Raw genomic sequence first — 17,580 nt, 5'->3', positions numbered from 1 at the left:
AACTTTTTGTATGTAGTTTTTGAAGTTTTTCATTGATCTAACGATAGTCATTGGTTTGAGGTGGTTCCACAATAGAGGTCCCTGGTTTCTGACAGTCGATAAGTAAAGAGATGTTCTAGCTTTATGGAGACGAAGGTTTGAGGCTGACCTTGTATTATGAGAATGGATATCTGAGTTTTTGTTAAATAGCGAATGTATAGTTTTGGGTAATTTGTTTGTTTTGAATTTATACATTAATACCCCAAGATGGTATTTATACAAGTAAAAAACAGATAAGGTTTTGTATTTACTAAACAGTGGTGCTGAATGTTCTGTATATCTGGAGTTATTCATTATCCTAAGTGTTTTCTTTTGCATAATATACAATTTATTGATAAAGGTTGGGTAGGTGTTACCCCATGCTAAAATACCATATTGAAGGTGAAATCTCTAAAAAAAAAAAACCCAGAAAAAAAACCACCGAAAACAACATGGTGTAAAAGGTTGTCGTGGTTTCAGGTCAATGGGGCCATGCGATGAATTTCGCACACATACTTATTAATATTTACAAAATTACTAACCCTAGAGTTAATGCTAATATATACATTTGTATTTGTTTAGAGGAATTATTAAATCAATTTAGCATGCATTCCAAGTATTGCTTTTTAATTAAATTAATAAACTGGTATCTTGACTAACAGTTTCTATAATTAAACATGTGTAGACTGTTAATGATAATTCAATACTAATCACCACATATAACGTTCAGGTGATTACAAGTTTGTAAGTTAATTCACATTGCCTAGTTCTGTCGGTTAAACACTTTTTCTTCAATGCTATTTTGGTTTTATTTATGTCTGTTCATTATGTCTCCAGTAGATGGAATATTCATTTACTCTATAATCAAAACACACATGGACCTACACGTAGTGTTATAGGTTGCCATGTTTTCTAGTGCGTGTAATAAACCAATGTATCAACCCTGACCCTTCTTTAGACGAATTTCAAATTGACACTGAAACCAAAGCCCAGTGCTCCTTTTGTTTAAAGGATTAAAAAAAGATAGGACTGGTCTTCAATTTATGCAATGGCTTAGCACTGAGATCCTTGGTTTAAATCCGTATACCAAGGTGATATTTGTGGTCATTTTTCTTGGCGAACATTGTACGGGCGTTACAAACAACTTACGTTCTCACGAAGTAGAAACAAACCCTTTTGCGCTACGTAAACACGAGAAAAAGTGGAGTGAAGTTTCTTTTGTCAAATGTCTAATTTTGATTATTAAGAAAGTAATAGCATTTCGCTTAGACACTTGGTTAAATTGTTGCTTTAGAAAAATATAAACATACGAGAGAAAACAGAAATCAATAAAAACATCGGTTTTTTAGGTGTTTTTTGAAGCATCCAAGACAACTAAGACATAAAAAAGTAGACGGACCAGTCATTATATGTAATGATCAGCTGGTGTTTCTCATTAATTGTAGAAGGTATCTACCGCCCTCTGTTGTCATCACCAAAAAAATGCCACACTAAAAATATTGGGCAAATAATTTGTTGGGCAAAAAATATAAACAACGTAATATGTATGAGCACATTTGCCCAATAGGTGAACGTGTTAACTATTCGCCAATCGTTGGTCGGATAATTAACCCATTTTGGCCAACTTTTTACAGTGCAGAAGATTCGCTTGAAGTAATTACAAAACCACACAACGGTGTCTCATATGTCTGAACATATTACACGAATGAAAATATCTTAACAACATCTTATTACATTATTTAATGCGTTTCGCCGTAGTATACTATTGGTTTTTGATACAAAGGCATAATTAAAATCGATTTCAGCAATTGTTAAATCCATGCAGTATCTGCACGATACTGCATGAAATTAAAGATAACTCCCTACTACTTATTTCCGAGTTTTGTTTATACTAAGCTAAACCAGAAATATTACAAAGACAAAGTGTTCTGTTGTTGATTTTACAGTTGTGTAGCCACTCAGACAATCCTCAAACCATCGTTTCATTTTTATTCAAGATATACAAAGAACTCGCACAGTGACCCTTATTCTGATATAACTTACGCATAATATTTGTACAGGAAAGCCACGGCGAATGTCTATTTACCAATAAAAAATGTCCAATAAAAATGTCCATTTAGATAAGTCCTTGTCTTGCACAAAAATGGGACAGGGTACCGGTTTTGAACACAGTCAGTGCAAGTTTCACTGATATTTAGTCTTGCATGAAAAGGGTCAGGGCCTTTGTTTGTGACTAACCCAAAACACAACGAACACAATGTTTAGATTATGACTCAACACAATAGCAACAATGGGCATCCAGACAATGAAGTAAATATATAGAAACAGGATATCAATTAAACGGAATTACATTAATTAAACTTGAATATTTAAAATACAGATTTCTTTTTACATTTTTGCTGTCCTGTTCATGTTCTTCCTTGTGTCACTTTGTCCGTATTTTACAACGGTTCTGCGCCCTGGCCGAGCGTTAGGTTGCCCTTACCTTCGAAAACTGTTGTTCAATTTGACGTTTCGTGTTTTGTACGTTATACCTGTTTCATAAAACGGTCTGACCATAAAGACTCTTTAGACAGCAGTGAACTGTGGCAATGTCATGGCTATTTTGAAATGTTCTGTCTAGCAGTGTGCTGGTCCTTAGGTAAATATATACTCTTAAAATAACATGATATAAACAACGTGTTGGTTGTGTTTGTGGATAGTTATAAAGAGAGGCCGGGATTTCTTAATGCATGGCTGAATATAGGACCGAATGTTGGCTGAAGAGAAATGAGTGCGTTTCGATAATAAGCTCTTGCGAAAAATGCGATGCCGACGGCACATATGGAACACCATACTTTTGGTCAATTTTGGGAGCATTTCCTCCTTTTGGTTTCGTCCAACCTCTACACTAAATGGCGTGCACCTTGTTCGAGGAATATGTTGTACAGCGCAAGTACGAGTGAACAATAAGCTCTGGCAGCGTTGCAGGAAGTCTTGCCAGACAGTCTTGCATGAAATCGATCAAATGATCTCTGCCAGAGCTTACAAATGCAACCGACCGACCGACTACCGGGTGACATGAAGTACCTTCTGCCAGAGCTTATAAACTGGTAATCTGTCCAGTTGTTGGGGAAGACAAGGACACTTTTTTTAACTCGCCCTGTATGCCTGTAGTAAATCGACACCATGCATATACATCCTGTAACACAGGACAAGATATTTCTAAATTACATTTTCTGATTCCATGTTATGATAGAGCGTTGTTAGTCGATTAGATATGCAAGTTGTTTAGTCTCCCTCCTGTACAATTTCATCCTTGTTTGGTAATTGGTGAAACACTTTCATGAGTCATTTTCTGCGAGATTTTCTCACAGTTTCTCGTTCATGCCGTCGGCGCCTTTCACTTTGTAAATCCTTTCATCCAGGTTCTTCATGGTGAGGTAATCCTGTTAAGTATTGACAGAAAAATATATTATTGTATGACTGGCACCTTTATGTTAACAGTGATGTGTGTTCACCAGTTTAAGTTATTGTAGGTGTTATAAGAATTCAGTTTTCGTTTGTGGTACAGGCGCAACTTGACTTGTTTACTACGAAATCCCGTATCTTACTTCTTAAAACCTGTCGCCAGATCCAACGCAGCATGATTCTGTTGGTATGACCAAAAATTGTTAGAAGCGTGGTTTTTGTAGGGCCAAAAAAAAATAGTTCTGTTTCCGATTACATTGCATTTGAATATAGGGTAGTTAGGGAATTTTTTTTTTGGGGGGGGGGTGGTTTTTTTTGTACGATCATATGAAGCTGCCTGCGTGAAAGCAATGGTAAAAGGTAGTAATTGATAGTTTTCGGTAATTTTTCTTCATTTTGCCTCCCCAAAATATATGGTAGGGGCTGTCAAAATAGGGTAGTTAGGGGAATCGGAAGCAGAACTTTTTGGGGGCCTAACCGGTCTAATACTTCACCTCGATGCACTTGCCTCTCTTCACTCAGGTATAGTGCCTAAGTATAGTATACATGGGTACTAGTATGAGCTCAGGAGTATATTATTTGTGTTATATTTAATCATTGTCATTTCATGCCTAGGACAACGGAGTAAGACGCCGACCTTGTGAGCCGCCACTGGGTTGGGGCAGTACTGCATTGTATTTCTGCTAGCAAATATCTGGCTATTTAATAGTGTTATATCAAACCAAATCATGTGGCAACTGAGACAAACGTCCAGTCTTTCTGCTGGTGTTAAAACACTTTTTAAAATTGTGTCACTTGCCTCATCTTTAGACGCCATATCGGCAAATTGCCAATACAGACTCTGAAAGCTGGGTCGATCCTTGGGAATCTCCTGCCAACAGCTGCGCATCATTTTATACCTGAAACATGAAACATATTATGCTAATCGTGTAATAAATAAAGACGTAAAGGACACTCATTCTTTCAATCTCCAATGTCTACTCTCGAATTCCTGTCTTCAAAATTGAGGTAACATGTTGTTGCAGTTCAGTGTCCATTAAAAGTTAACGGAAATTGTAAGTCAAAGTGTTGGTTCTTTTTCTCTGATTGATTCTGATTGATTGGATAAAAATCAAAACACTAATTATTGATTTTGATGAACTGAATGCACTGTTAAACAAGGCATGTGTAAAGACATGATGTAGTCTTTGTGCCAAACTGGTGCTCTGGTAACTCGAGTGGGGGATCCTTAGATGGTAACGCGATGCCTAGGATTGGATCTGGTGTTGATTTGGACAGCAGGATGATGTGACGTCTGTTTCGACGGTACTGGGTGCCGTTGATGCAGATGATGTAGGACCGCGGAGTACCAGCATTGCGTACAACTTCACCTTCTGGGATCAAGTTTCCTTTGATTCGGATCTTGACCTTGTCTCCAGGTGTCAATTCATCCAGGTCTCTTGATCCATGTCTTTTGTTAAAGTTTTGTCTTCTCTTCATCTTGTTGACATTGTCTGCAGCCTTTCGCTTGTCGTAGTTGATCTTCTTGGGCTGGAGATTGCGAGGCAAGGTGTTGTGCGTATCTCCCTTCCCATAAGGAGATTCGCTGGACTCTGACCGAGGCTAGGCAAAGGAGTTGACCTGTACATCATAAGGGCATGGACTGGATCAGCTTGACTCAACAGTCTCTTGGCGATGTGAACAGCTTTCTCTTCTTGCCCGTTGGCCTGTGGGTAATAACTTGGGAAAGCTGTACTGACGATAGAATTGGTCGAATTCGCCTAGAAATTGTGGACCGTTGTCAGTCACCACTAGCGAATGTCGCCTTCATGAAGTTAATCACGGATTTGGCTGTTGTCGATTGGAGGTGATGCAACTCTATCCATCGAGAATAGTAGTCTACTACCACAAGGTACATCTTCCCCTTCACCTCAGCTATGTCACAGGCAATTTGCTGCCATGGTCTCTGTGGTAGTTGTGTAGACAACAGGGGCTCGGCTCGTTGTGATGGTTGCATATCCTGGTAATGGGGGCAAGACTGGACATACTGAGCTATGTCGGTACTCATGCCAGGCAAACAAACAGCTTGATTGGCTCGGAGACGGCTTTTCGAGATGCATTGACGACCCTCATGGATTCTCTACAACGTTTGCTATCTCAGGCTCAGTGGTATCACAATGCAGTGACCATATGTGAGAATACCATGATCTTGTCCTAGTCATCCTGGAACCGTCTCAACTCTGGCTCAACATCTTTCTGTACTTCAGCCATCCATCTTTGACGAAAGAGATGACTGCACTTCAATCTCGTCTTCCAAATCGTCATTGGACTCTGTCGTTTTGTCACGATGGAGAGGGGCTCGTGAGAGTGCGTCAGCCACAACCAGGTTCTTACCCGGGGTGTACTCTGCATAGCGGTTGTACTTCATAAGTCCCATCAGAAGTCGCTGGCAACGAAGGGGGCATTACACAAGTCCTGGCTGATTAAGTACACAAGAGGTTTGTGGGTTGTCTGGAGCGTCACTCGGAGACCACGGAGATAGATGTAGAAACGCTCGCATGACCAGACAGGAGCCAGTAGCTCCTTTTCGATCTGTGTTTAACGTTGTTCTGCACGTGTCAGGCTTCGGGAGCAAGTGTGCTACTGGCCTCCAGCAATCGTCTTCCTGCTTCTGAAGGATGTATCACCAATGCCGTAACTGCTGTTATCAGCACTGACCATTGTTGGCTTTGTTGGGTCATAGTATGCAACGCGTCTACGTTGGCAGGGTCAGGATGAATTCCTTCCTTATGGACGAGGAAATTCACCTGTTCTTGTGCAATTTTGCAATTGTCTTTGTTTAGCCCCAACCCAGCTCCTTAGGGGATTTTGAAAACATTTCAAAGACGTGCGTCATGTTCCTGTTGTGTAGCGCCCGTGACGAGAACATCGTCCATGTAGACAACGGCCCCTGGGAGATTTACCAGCAGATCACTCATGATTCTCTGGTACAGCTTGTGTGCTGACGTTATGCCAAATGGCAAGCGTTGAAGCAGAAGCTGCCAAACGTTGTGATAAATGTGATCAGCTTCTGGCTGTCAGGATGGAGAGGAATTTGCCAAAACCCATGCTTGGCATCTAGGATGGAGAACAGCTGGGCACTGGCAATTTTACCCAGTACTTCTTGCAAGGTAGGTATGGTGAAGTGCTCTCTGGCCATGGCTTTGTTCAGCATTCGCAGATCAACGCAGATCCTGATGTCCCCATTTTTCTTGGGAGGAATCACAATCGGGTCGCACCAATCAGTAGGCTTTGTGATGCGCGAGATGATCCCATGTTTCTCCATTTTTCCGGTTCTTTCTTGAGCTTTGGATGCAGGGGCAATGCAGTCGAAAACACTGCTGTCATTGATCAAGGTGTACACACGCTGCACCAGGTTTAGGGACACACAGGCATGTTTTCCCAAAACTGGCTCACCATCATCAATACCAAGAAAAGTCGGAACATGGTACTTGCCCTTGACTTAACAGGATAGACGATTCTGCCCTCTCAGTTTGACTTTACCGCCGAAGAAACCACACAAACGGGTTGTAGGCGTGAATTGCAAGGTCGTGTCACGGAGCTTGGGGTGCGGTAAACATGTAACAGCAGTTTGTTTACCTCTGACGCCCTGACGTGTGTAACTGCTTTTGCCCGATACTGAGCCGACGAAGCATCTTCAGAATCTGAAGATGAAACTGAGTAATTGGGAGCAGTCACAGCTCGCGTGTGTTTGTGCTTGGATCGGCAAACTTTGCTGAAGTGTCCAGTTTTGTGACAGGACTTGAACTGCTGGCCTCTAGCAGGGCACGTTGCATGGCTTGGGTCGTATCCGCAATTGGGACACTTGGCCTGGCGGGCGTTGCGCTTGGGCGGATGAGCGTTGGGCGTCCTTTGAGCAGCGGGTGTGTGAAGTCCCAACTTCCGGGACTTTCTGGAAAGTGAGATTGTCCTTTGTTAGAAGATGCTTCTGAATGTACTCGCTTCAAAGGCCACAAATCAGACGATCATGCAAAGCGGCATTCATAAATAACCCAAACTGACAGGGGCTGGCCAAGTTTTGTAGTGCAACTTCATACTGAGCGATGGATTCATCGGTGTGTTGATTGCGTTTGTAAAATCTGACTCGCTCTGCTACAACTAGACGCTTCGGGCCGTAGTGTGACTCAGGAGTTGGTTCAGCCAGGCCTTTATACAGTTTTGTAGACAACTGAACCAAGTGCACTCAGCAAAACTGCCGGTTTTTTCGACGCAGGGATGTCATTTGCAACAAAATAGAGGTCGAGACGCTCGATGTAGTTGCGAATTCCAGACGGCCGATGAGCGGAGCGGCGGATACCGGCCTCAACGATGGGGACTGCGCCATCGCGGTGTTGGTCAATTCCCGTGCGTGAAACTCACAAAAGTTCGGACGTTAGTTGTAGCTTAAATGTCACTTATTGATGTGAAAAGTGGAATGCAAAATGACGGCTATTTTATTCTGAGTCAACCACCGCTGCCATCACGTTATATTGTGCGGACTCGCCATTTGGGGTTCGCCATGCGGGCCGTCATGTTTGCACATGATTTATTAAAAGACGCATCTACTTACAGAACGTGCAGTTCGTGTCACAATACACAGTTGCAAGGCATGTTATAACAGGGTAATAACATGAAACACACATTATTCAGAGCATTCGCATAAGCTGACAGTACTTACAGCTTTTTCTTGCATTGTCGAGGCCTCGGCATACGATAGCCCCGCTGTAATACGTTTATCATTGTCGTTGGTGTCATCAGCGGATACGGCCGTGCACCTGTCAGACATTTAAATGTATTCAAACATTTGACGGTAGATACTCACCGACGAATACAAATTAAGCCTAAATGGCCCGAAATCTTTATTGCGGCAACGTTACTCCACGCGCAACACATCTTTAATTGTGCAACCCATATTAGTCGTCAAATTCCGTGTGAACAATACGCCGACAAAAAAGCTCAAGGATTAGCAACTACATTCTTTAGAGGATTTTTAATGTTTTTTTTTCAATCCCCCAAATCCCAAACTCAACAGAATAGACTATGAAGTAAATGTTCTTAAAAACGACAAAGATGAATTCCTAATGTGCCTTAGAGTAATCAAACACGGCGAGCATGTAAAACGCTTTCCGTCTTCATCGGGTAAGAATTTGTCACAAAATGAACACCCAGCAGTATACCGCATTGCACAGAGCGCTTATAGAACAACCGCCCTGCCTCTCATAAAACACTTGCTTACAGGCACTTTGATTGGTCCTTCACCAATATTATAATAACTTTCTTACTATAATAAACTACTGACATTCTAAATCATATCAACTTGAGATATTTTCTAAATCATATCAACTTGAGTAGACTTGTGTCAGTCACCTATTGATCTGTGTAAGCCTGTAGTATTTGATTATTAAACGGTTACTTGCGAACGTTATTCCAACACGGAAATGATAAGCAGATCATCAAGTAATTATGAATTATTTATCAATTAGTAAAGGTTTCTCGCGATCATTAAACTCTGTTAATACAAACTGTTTCTTAGGCAAGCTACAAAAAAAGCATGAGTTGCATTTTCGTTACACTACTTTAGAAAGACCTCCCATATCTTTTGTCCACACACCAGTGGACCCTCAATCAATTGTGGACCCTATTGTTCTCTATCGTTCGAGTCCAAGATTTGAATGTGTTTACTTGTACACACACACACACACACACACAGACACACCCACCCACAGGTTAACGTTACATACTTTGTGTGGACATTCCTTTGTTTTCGTGTAGTTAAGAAAACTCGGTACAAAAAATAACTTTACTTAAACTATACAAACTCTTTTAACCCAATTTTTTTTCTATGATTCCTTATAGTGTTTCTCTTCATTCTGCTACGGATAAACCTAACCCAAAAATGCCTCTAAACCTGTTTTCCAGAAAGGGCAAAACCTTATGTGGACACGGCTTAGTCCACATAACGTCAACACAACCTGCATTATGTGGACATCTCTTGTTCACAAGTCCACATAGGGAATGTAAGACAAACTCACACCCACTCACACCCACACACATACACACTAAATTTGATGTTCCAGTCCTGTCACTTACCAAGTGTCACAATCTCCCATAGCAGTATTCCAAATGACCATACGTCACTCTTTGTTGTGTACACATCGTGAACAATGCATTCCAATGCCATCCAGCGAATGGGAAGAGGACACTGCAGAAAGAGTTTTCAAGAGCTATGTTGGTACTGTGTTAAGCTAAAACTATGATCTTGCAATGCTGTCGTTTGACAATTGTGCGGCTCGTATCAAACATACAGCGTTGGGATTTTCGACATTAATGACGTCGTTTTAACCGATCTATATAGAAATTGCAGTTTTTGTCTGGTACCTGGGATTTTCGATGGTAGATGCGGGTGTTCATAACGTCACGGGCCAGTCCAAAGTCAGACACTTTACAAACCATATCTTCTCCCACCAACACGTTACGAGCGGCAAGGTCACGATGCACAAACTGAGAAAAAAATAATAAACAAGGGAAAATCTGCATATATATCCCACCAAACGGCGGGTTGGTGTATAATAAAACTAACGAGCAAATGCCGAAAGAATTGTTTGTTGCTGTCCTCAAAGAATCAGTCTTTACGTCCTTGGGTCCTCTTTCTTCCTATCTCATTGAATGACTGACTTTTTTGTGACTTTTACAGCCCTTAAGAATACAATATAGTTGCCGATGTCATATGAAAATCGGACTCCTATGAAAATCGGAATCCTTCAACCTATTATTCGTTAAACCCTCTCACATGAGCGACCCTTCTCCTTACTTTCATACTTAGGTATGCGCCATACTACCAATGAGTCCTAAATCCACGATATACCGACACCAAAATTCTGATGCACTAAACTTTAGAACTTAAGTTAAGCATAGAACCTTTACGTGCACCCACTTAGGCTCTATGGGTGTCGAGACCGGTTCATACTTCATTCGTATTTGACGTCACGAAACATTCACTGCGATATTTGCCGGAGTTGAAAATGTGTTTAACTTTTGCGAATTCTCAGCGTAGTGTCCCTGACGTCACAAATTTGCGTTTGCGTTTGCGTTCACTTTCCCGCCGAGGATGAACCAACCTTCACTCGGAAAAACTATATATCGATCCTTTAAGCAGTGATTTTGACGAACCACATGCGCGATTGGTGTGGCATTGGAGTTCACATGCGCAGTGGGCGTGGCTTAATGGATGGGCCAACTGTGTTTCTATAATTTATATTTCAATAACCGTGTGAGCTTGTCTTACATACGCAGTGTGGACTTCCGAACAAAACACGTCCACATAATGTAGGTAGCACCGACGTTGTGTGGACTTGCCCACGTCCACACAGTGTTTCCCCATTTCTGGAAAACAGGTTTAGAGGCATTTTTGGGTTAGGTTTATCCGTAGCAGAATGAAGAGAAACACTAAAGGGAATCATAGAAAAAAAATTGGGTTGAAAGAGTTTTCACAGTTTGAGAAAAATGAGTTTTTCCACTGGTGTTCCTTAACTACACGAAAAGAAAGGAAAGTCCACACAAGGTATGTGAAACAAGTCTGGGTGTGTCTGTGTGTGTGTGTGTGAACTATTTATTTTACCTTTTGTGAGGATATGTAAGCCATTCCATTTGCGACATCCCTGGCAAACTTGATTAATGTCCTAGACAGTGATTTGCTCAAGCCGGGTACGTTGGCGTAACCTGTCCCTGGATCCTTGTCTCGATACTCCATCAGAACACTCTTCAGGTCACCCTTAGCAAGGTACTCGACGATCACGTAAATGGGATCTAGAATAAATCACAGAAATTACTCAAGCCGTCCACACTTTATTTTGTGTAGCTGCCTATAATCATACTCTCTTCCAAAGCGTAAGCAAAACGAGGACAGAACGGCTCAGGGTGCATATCACTCCAATACTCTGAAAGGGAAACACTCCAATGGAAACGGGAGTGGAAACTGTAAGCCTACGATGGTGTTCTCGAAATGATGAGTTTCAGCCTTCGTCTTGTCCCTAGTTTTAGTAAAATGGAATCGGAGTTTTCGGTAAGAGTGAATTTTCATTAAAGAGTATAGTGATATACCTTTTTCTGCACAAAATCCCAGCAGCTTGACCACGTTTGGATGAGAGCCGACTGTTTTCATCACCTGCAACTCGGCCAGAAGCTCGTTCTTGGCGTGTCTGTCGGCGCCCTCTATAAATTGATGAGGCGGTTAATCAAAATATAAGAGGCTTCCAGACCTCGGCCTTATGATCGCAGACCCCAGAATTATATGAAAGCCAATATGCCTCAAATGGAGCCACTAGAAGCCTTGGCCTCATGTCACAAGATTGTATCTTTCTGAGAGAGAAGGGAACTATCTTGGGTCGATTTACACAAAACAGGGACCAAGGGACCAAAGCCAAAGACAACCTAAGGTTTGGAATATCCAGTGGAAAGACACTGTCTACACATACTAACGAAGTAAGGAGGCTTATACCATGGATTAGCAGTTTGTACAAGAAGAAAAGACACTCTTCCGATAATCCCATTGTCGGTTATATTATTGTAAAGATCGACTTTTGGTGCGCTTGTCCCTCTGCATCAGTGTTAAAGAAGCTATAGACAGCATGTAGCGTAGAATAATAATAATAATAATAATAATAAATTACTCTTTTGGCTGCAAAAGGGTGACTTTCCCATAGACTTGTGCACAAACCTAAACTGTCACCTAACCCAAGTTTACCTTATGTTTTTTTTTTCCACGAAATTTAGTATTTATACTAATTGGACCATGAGGAATCGATCTAGATGGTTTTCGACAGCAAAATTCCTTGTCCTAAGGGTCGTTTTCATAAAAGGGCGACAGTTATTTTGTCGCCTCAATAAGGTGTATCGCCCTATTGTGGACAGAGTTCGCAAAACCTGTTGCCCTATTACAGTAATAGTAGTAATAATTTAATAATAAAATATAATAATACTAATATTAATTATCCTGTATGATATAATAGGGCGACTTTCCCATAGACTTGTGCACAAACCTAAAATTAATGTCACCTTAACCAAAGTTTATCTTATCCTTTCTCCACAAAATTCGGCATTTTTACTCATTGGACCACGATGAATCGTGAAGGGTCGTTTTAACAAATAGGCGACAGTTATATGTCGCCTTAATAAGGTGTGTCGCCCTAAATATGGACGCAGTTAGCAAAATCTGTCGCCCTATAATAGCATTCAGACCATTTAGACCACCACCACCACTACCACCACCACCACTACTACTAACTACATGTAGTCAGAGCAATCTATTGGAAACATCTATTGGAAACTTGTCTCAAAGGACGGATTTTTGGAAGGACAGATAATACTTACACATAGGGAAAGTATTACAGATATACCGTACACATCTCAGTGAATGAAAGGAAATTTGATGCTGTCATCAATCATATGTGTTTAATCAACCTTTTTTTTTTTAAATACATCTCTTTTTTTTGTCTTCAAGATAAATCATTCACAATGAGTATAAATAAAATTCTCTCAACTGCACAGAGCCCCGATTTGATAAATAACATTTGACAACAAACCTTTCACAGTTTTGACGGCAACCTTTGTTTCTTTTCCGGCTTCCACGATTCCAAGTGCCTTTCCCAATAGCACTCTGCCGAACTCCCCTCGTCCCAGCTCATTCTTGATCACCACGAGATCTCTCGAGAAAGAGAGTTTCGGTCCTACGTTGCCGTACGCCACGTCGTTTGATGCCTCAACGCTGTCTTCATTGGAAATACTTTCGCATACCACCGCTGAGGCAATTGGTTCCAGAGGAATATCTGAAACACATTTATTAGTTTTTCTAGATTATAAAATTGAAATTGAGACATGCATCTTGCAAGTACTTGTTATCCTCATCTAGTCAGACCACACCAGAAATAATTCGATTTTCTAATCCAATGCACAGGTAAACTCTATAAACAAAGGCTTAATAAATCACTGTTGGGCAATGTAATTTACCAAGCATTGGTATGAAATTACCTCATATTGGGTTGAATTGGGTAAGAACTGTCAAGCTATTGGGAAGAATTTGCCCAAGAGTGTAGGCAGTTGATAATTCAAGATTTACCAATCTTCATTTTGCACTATATACCGGTATAGGTTTTTGAAACCCTTTTTTTTCTAATGCAGTTTATCCTCTGCTTTTGTTTTGACTGGATTCGCTCTTTGATTCTTACCGTCGGGATGATCGGGATCTAGTCCAGGAGAAGACTGATCAGTGACAGGCAGTGGTGGGAGCTCACTGTCTGCTCCTTGTGATACAACGTCATTTCTGAAAAGATAATTATGTTACATCAACATAACTTGTTGTATGTATCCCTTTGTCACTGTAGCGATTGAAAGTGCCCTATTGCTCCCGATTTTGTGTTCAAAACATACCGAACATTGTTGTTGAAAATATCAAAAGAAGAACGACTAGTGGCTATTATTCCCCCAAGGAATAGAAAATGAAAACTACCCATCGTTGTAGGTAGTATGCTCAATAACTGTGTACAATTAGATAATTCAATATTCGGCACGTGTTCAAAGTTGTCTTTCAGTATACCAGGGCGTGCAGGCTGAAGTTCTGATGGGTGCTATTTATTGAAAAGTGAGTAACGGATCAAGGGCAGCTTAAAATTGCTATACCGAACAATTGCAATTACGAACAAGTTTTGTGGATCCCTCGATGTTTCGTTATAGCGGCGTTCCACTTAGAAGGAGAAAGCCACTCGTATCTGTATGTAGTAAGCTAAACAAGTGTTTATTTACATAATTTAATAGTCGGCACGTGTTCAAAGTCGTCTTTCACAAATGGCTTTCACATGTGTGATTGTATTTATTTATTTTTTTTTTTTTTCTTTTCAACTGGGTGGCCCATTCATCGGAATCCACAGGTCAGCCAAGGGTCCCATCACACATAAAAGACAATAAACACAGCAAAATGATTAACATAAAAAATACACATTCACAAAAATATCACATTAATTTGAAAAGTCATCCCTCCCCAAGCAATTACCAGAAGCATAAATATTAATCTTCATATTACAAAAAAAACCACAAATATGCATATGAATGTAATGAAATATAAACTGACGACACACGATGTATAAAAAGACAGACATCTTCAAAAAAATCTACTTATGTGTGCACAGATCCTCCCAAAGCTATTTTACCTGAAGCATTAATTTACATGTTTAAAACCAATGAATAAAAAACTAACAACACATAATGTATAAAAAGACCGACCTTTGACTGAATGTAGCCCTTTTTCACTTACACATATTCTTTTACACCGGTTTCTGTCCATTTGTGTTTATGACGACGCATCCACACGACAAAAACAAGACCACCAACGACGGCCACAGTAACGATGGCTGCCACTACAGATCCCACAATGATGCCTACAGGTGAAGAACCTGCAAGAGCAATAAAAGCTACCCTCAGTTTTCGTCATCAATCAGTACATCTTGTGGACTCACTCAAAGGCTAGTAGTATAACTGTATTAAACGTTGATCACAGTAAGTTAAACGTGTGCAACTGTACTTTTGCAGGCAGATCAGTTGAAACATAAAATTTCAATTTAGTGAAGTAATCTGGTGTAATTCTGTTGGAATACTGCAGAACTTACCACTCTTCCTCGAGGAATCAGTGGGCCTAGTACTGGTGCTTTCACTTACACCTTCTGTCGTCAAAAGCAACACATCATCGCCGTCTTCACGAGGAGGCAAATTCAATATTTCACTGTCTAAACAAACATTCGAGAAAATCGCGGTTAATGTTGGTCCTTTGATTCATTTAACAAGTTGAAACGTAAAGATTCACAGAATATACAAGATCATAGGAAAGAATTCTAGAGGTATCATAGGAAAGAATTGATTCTTATCTTTCTAAATGTAGCAAACTTTAAGAAAAATAGGTAGATTTGTTTTAAAGAATTAATCAAATTAAGAGAAGTGGCTGTCCGTGAAAACGAAAAACGAGAAATTTTTCGCCTTACTGCACTCCCAGTCATATTACATTTTGTGTACGTACGCGCAGATTTTGCCCCACTGCACGTGCGCCTTAAAAATCGCCCCTCCTAGAAAACGCTTCATAGAACACGCCTGAAATTCGCCCCTTTGTGAAAATGCTTCATTGTATTACAATGTATTTATTTGTAATTTATTGCGATTGTTGAGGGGACAAAAACATGTCGTTTTGTTCAAATTTGAGGTTGGTGACACTACACCCGGTATTCAATTAGCCTTTAGTCAAGTCCCACGCACGTATCCAGTGTCATATGAAAATCTGACTCTTATGAAAATCGGACTCCTTTTCCCCATTTTTGGTTTATCCCTCGCACGTGACAGGTCATTCTCCCATAACGATCCTACGAAAAAAATAGCATCTTATCGTACTTAAGCATGCGCAATACTACCAATGAGTCTATATTTCATGGAGTCGGATATTCACGCTACGGCACGTCATGTAGGCGCATTCGTCAAGTTGATCTGACATTGCGCACTCTGTAAGTGTCCTTCACTGCTCCCTGTCGGATGCCACGTGCCAGGTGTGTCGATCTTTGATGTTGACCCCCGTGGTTGTCAGGTCCTTGTTTACTCTCTTCAGCAACGTGGTTCGTTGTCCACCTCTTGGCAGCTTGTTCTTGCGGATAGCCTCTAGAAGTGCTTGCTCGGCAGGAGTTTCTTCTGATTTTCTCAGCAGATGGCCTGTCCAACTAAGACGTCTTCGGGTAATGGCAGTACTCCAAGGGATCTCGTTGGTTCTCCTGTATAGTTCTTTATTGGTGACCTTCTTGGGCTATTTTATACCAAGGATTGAACGCAAGAGCCTTCTGTGAAATGCATCAATGTTCTCTTCTAGTGACTTAGTCACTGTCCATAGTTCACTGTTGTATATAAATGCAGATGCTATGCATAGGCGCGGAATGTTTTGAGTTTCGTATTAGACATTGCATCACTGTTGGAGACATTCCTGAATTTGTTGAAAGATGCCATCAAAAGTATTTTCCTCCTGGTAATATCTTGCTCAGTGTCGAGAAAAGATCCCAAGTATTTGCATTTCTTCCAACTGGTGTTGCTTCCGTTTCTACTGATGAGGTGTTTCTCTGTCTTAGACGTGTTTACTATGAGGATTCGCTCTTTTAGTACCTCGGGTGCCTTCCTCTCCACAGTTGCTATCGGGTGGATATTGTTACTTGCCCAAGTGATGTCATCGGCATAATGTAACCCCATCTCAAAGTATACTGGCGGACAAATAGCGTAGCTGGGGTTCTCTAGTGCTACAGGAAGTGATTTGGGACTGTGTCTGCGTGCAGTAAATGTGATCCTGAAGAGTGAATGGTGTCTCGGGTGTTTCCAGGTCAAGTTGTCTCCTTGAGGCACGCCGATGTTGGTTTTAAAGGGCTTACCAAGACAGTTTCCACTTGTAATCGAACGTCTCTAAGCAATATTGCCAGTAGGTTGAGTTCGTCTTGCTTCAGCATCTCTTTGAGATCCTCACCGAGTCAAAAGCCTTTGACATGTCGAGCAGCAGTGGGTGAAGTTCATAGCTATCGGCTGTGATGGCTTTCTCTGCTGAGATCATTAAGGCAAAGACCTGCTCAGTGGTGCCTCTGCCGTGTTGATAGGGTGCTTGGGAAACTGGTATGTGGTCGTCTAATCTGTCGGCGATTCTCTTCGTCAAACAAAATGGCCATTATTTTCCAGAAAATTGTCAGAAAAACGATTGGCCTTATGTTTATTGGGGGTCCCTTTGGCTTAGGAAGAGAAACGAGAATACCTTCTTTGATGTTGTCAGGGTAGATGCCAGTGCTAGCGGTTTCATTCAGAGTTCTGGCAATTTCTTGAGCAATCATCTCGGGTCCATACTTCAGCAACTCGGCACTGACCAGCACTTTTGCAATTTTAGGTGATTGGATCGCCTTTTCGACTTATATCCTGGTGAAGGGCTTGCTCATCATCCGTTGTGGAAATTCTTCAATTATAGCTTCATCGTCCTTGTCAAACTTGCTTTGAAACCAGTTTCTGATGATCTGTTCTTGGCCAGCTGTGTCGATGACCATG

At 41.0% G+C, this 17,580-nt stretch overlaps 1 protein-coding gene across 1 annotated transcript; it reads right to left on the bottom strand.

Moving 5' to 3' along the window:
- Window positions 1-3,368: 3,368 nt before the first annotated feature.
- LOC119732852 (fibroblast growth factor receptor 1-like) lies at window positions 3,369-17,341 on the bottom strand. The gene is made up of 12 exons (XM_038206455.1): window positions 17,297-17,341; window positions 17,018-17,191; window positions 16,038-16,315; window positions 13,710-13,804; window positions 13,068-13,310; window positions 11,587-11,697; window positions 11,105-11,292; window positions 9,865-9,987; window positions 9,577-9,688; window positions 8,165-8,261; window positions 4,268-4,367; window positions 3,369-3,446 (listed from the first exon to the last, which is right to left on the bottom strand). The coding sequence occupies exons 1-12, from the start codon at window positions 17,339-17,341 to the stop codon at window positions 3,369-3,371; spliced, it is 1,644 nt and encodes a 547-aa protein (XP_038062383.1).
- Window positions 17,342-17,580: the final 239 nt, after the last annotated feature.

Source organism: Patiria miniata, unplaced genomic scaffold (genome assembly GCF_015706575.1).
Source record: "Patiria miniata isolate m_02_andy unplaced genomic scaffold, ASM1570657v1 HiC_scaffold_25, whole genome shotgun sequence".
NCBI lineage: Eukaryota > Metazoa > Echinodermata > Asteroidea > Valvatida > Asterinidae > Patiria > Patiria miniata.
The sequence above is the reverse complement of the archived record's forward strand: the minus strand, read 5'-3'. Positions and strand labels throughout refer to the sequence as shown.

Bases quoted from the DNA above. Each gene is read 5' to 3' on its own strand.
- LOC119732852 (XM_038206455.1), bottom strand. From the start codon at position 17,341: ATGAAACCGCTAGCACTGGCATCTACCCTGACAACATCAAAGAAG. The intron at 13,805-16,037 runs GTGAAGGACACT...TTATCTTTTCAG, and splicing joins GTGGCATCCGACAGGGAGCA to AAATGACGTTGTATCACAAG. The intron at 13,311-13,709 runs GTAAGAATCAAA...AATGTGTTTCAG, and splicing joins AGATCCCGATCATCCCGACG to ATATTCCTCTGGAACCAATT.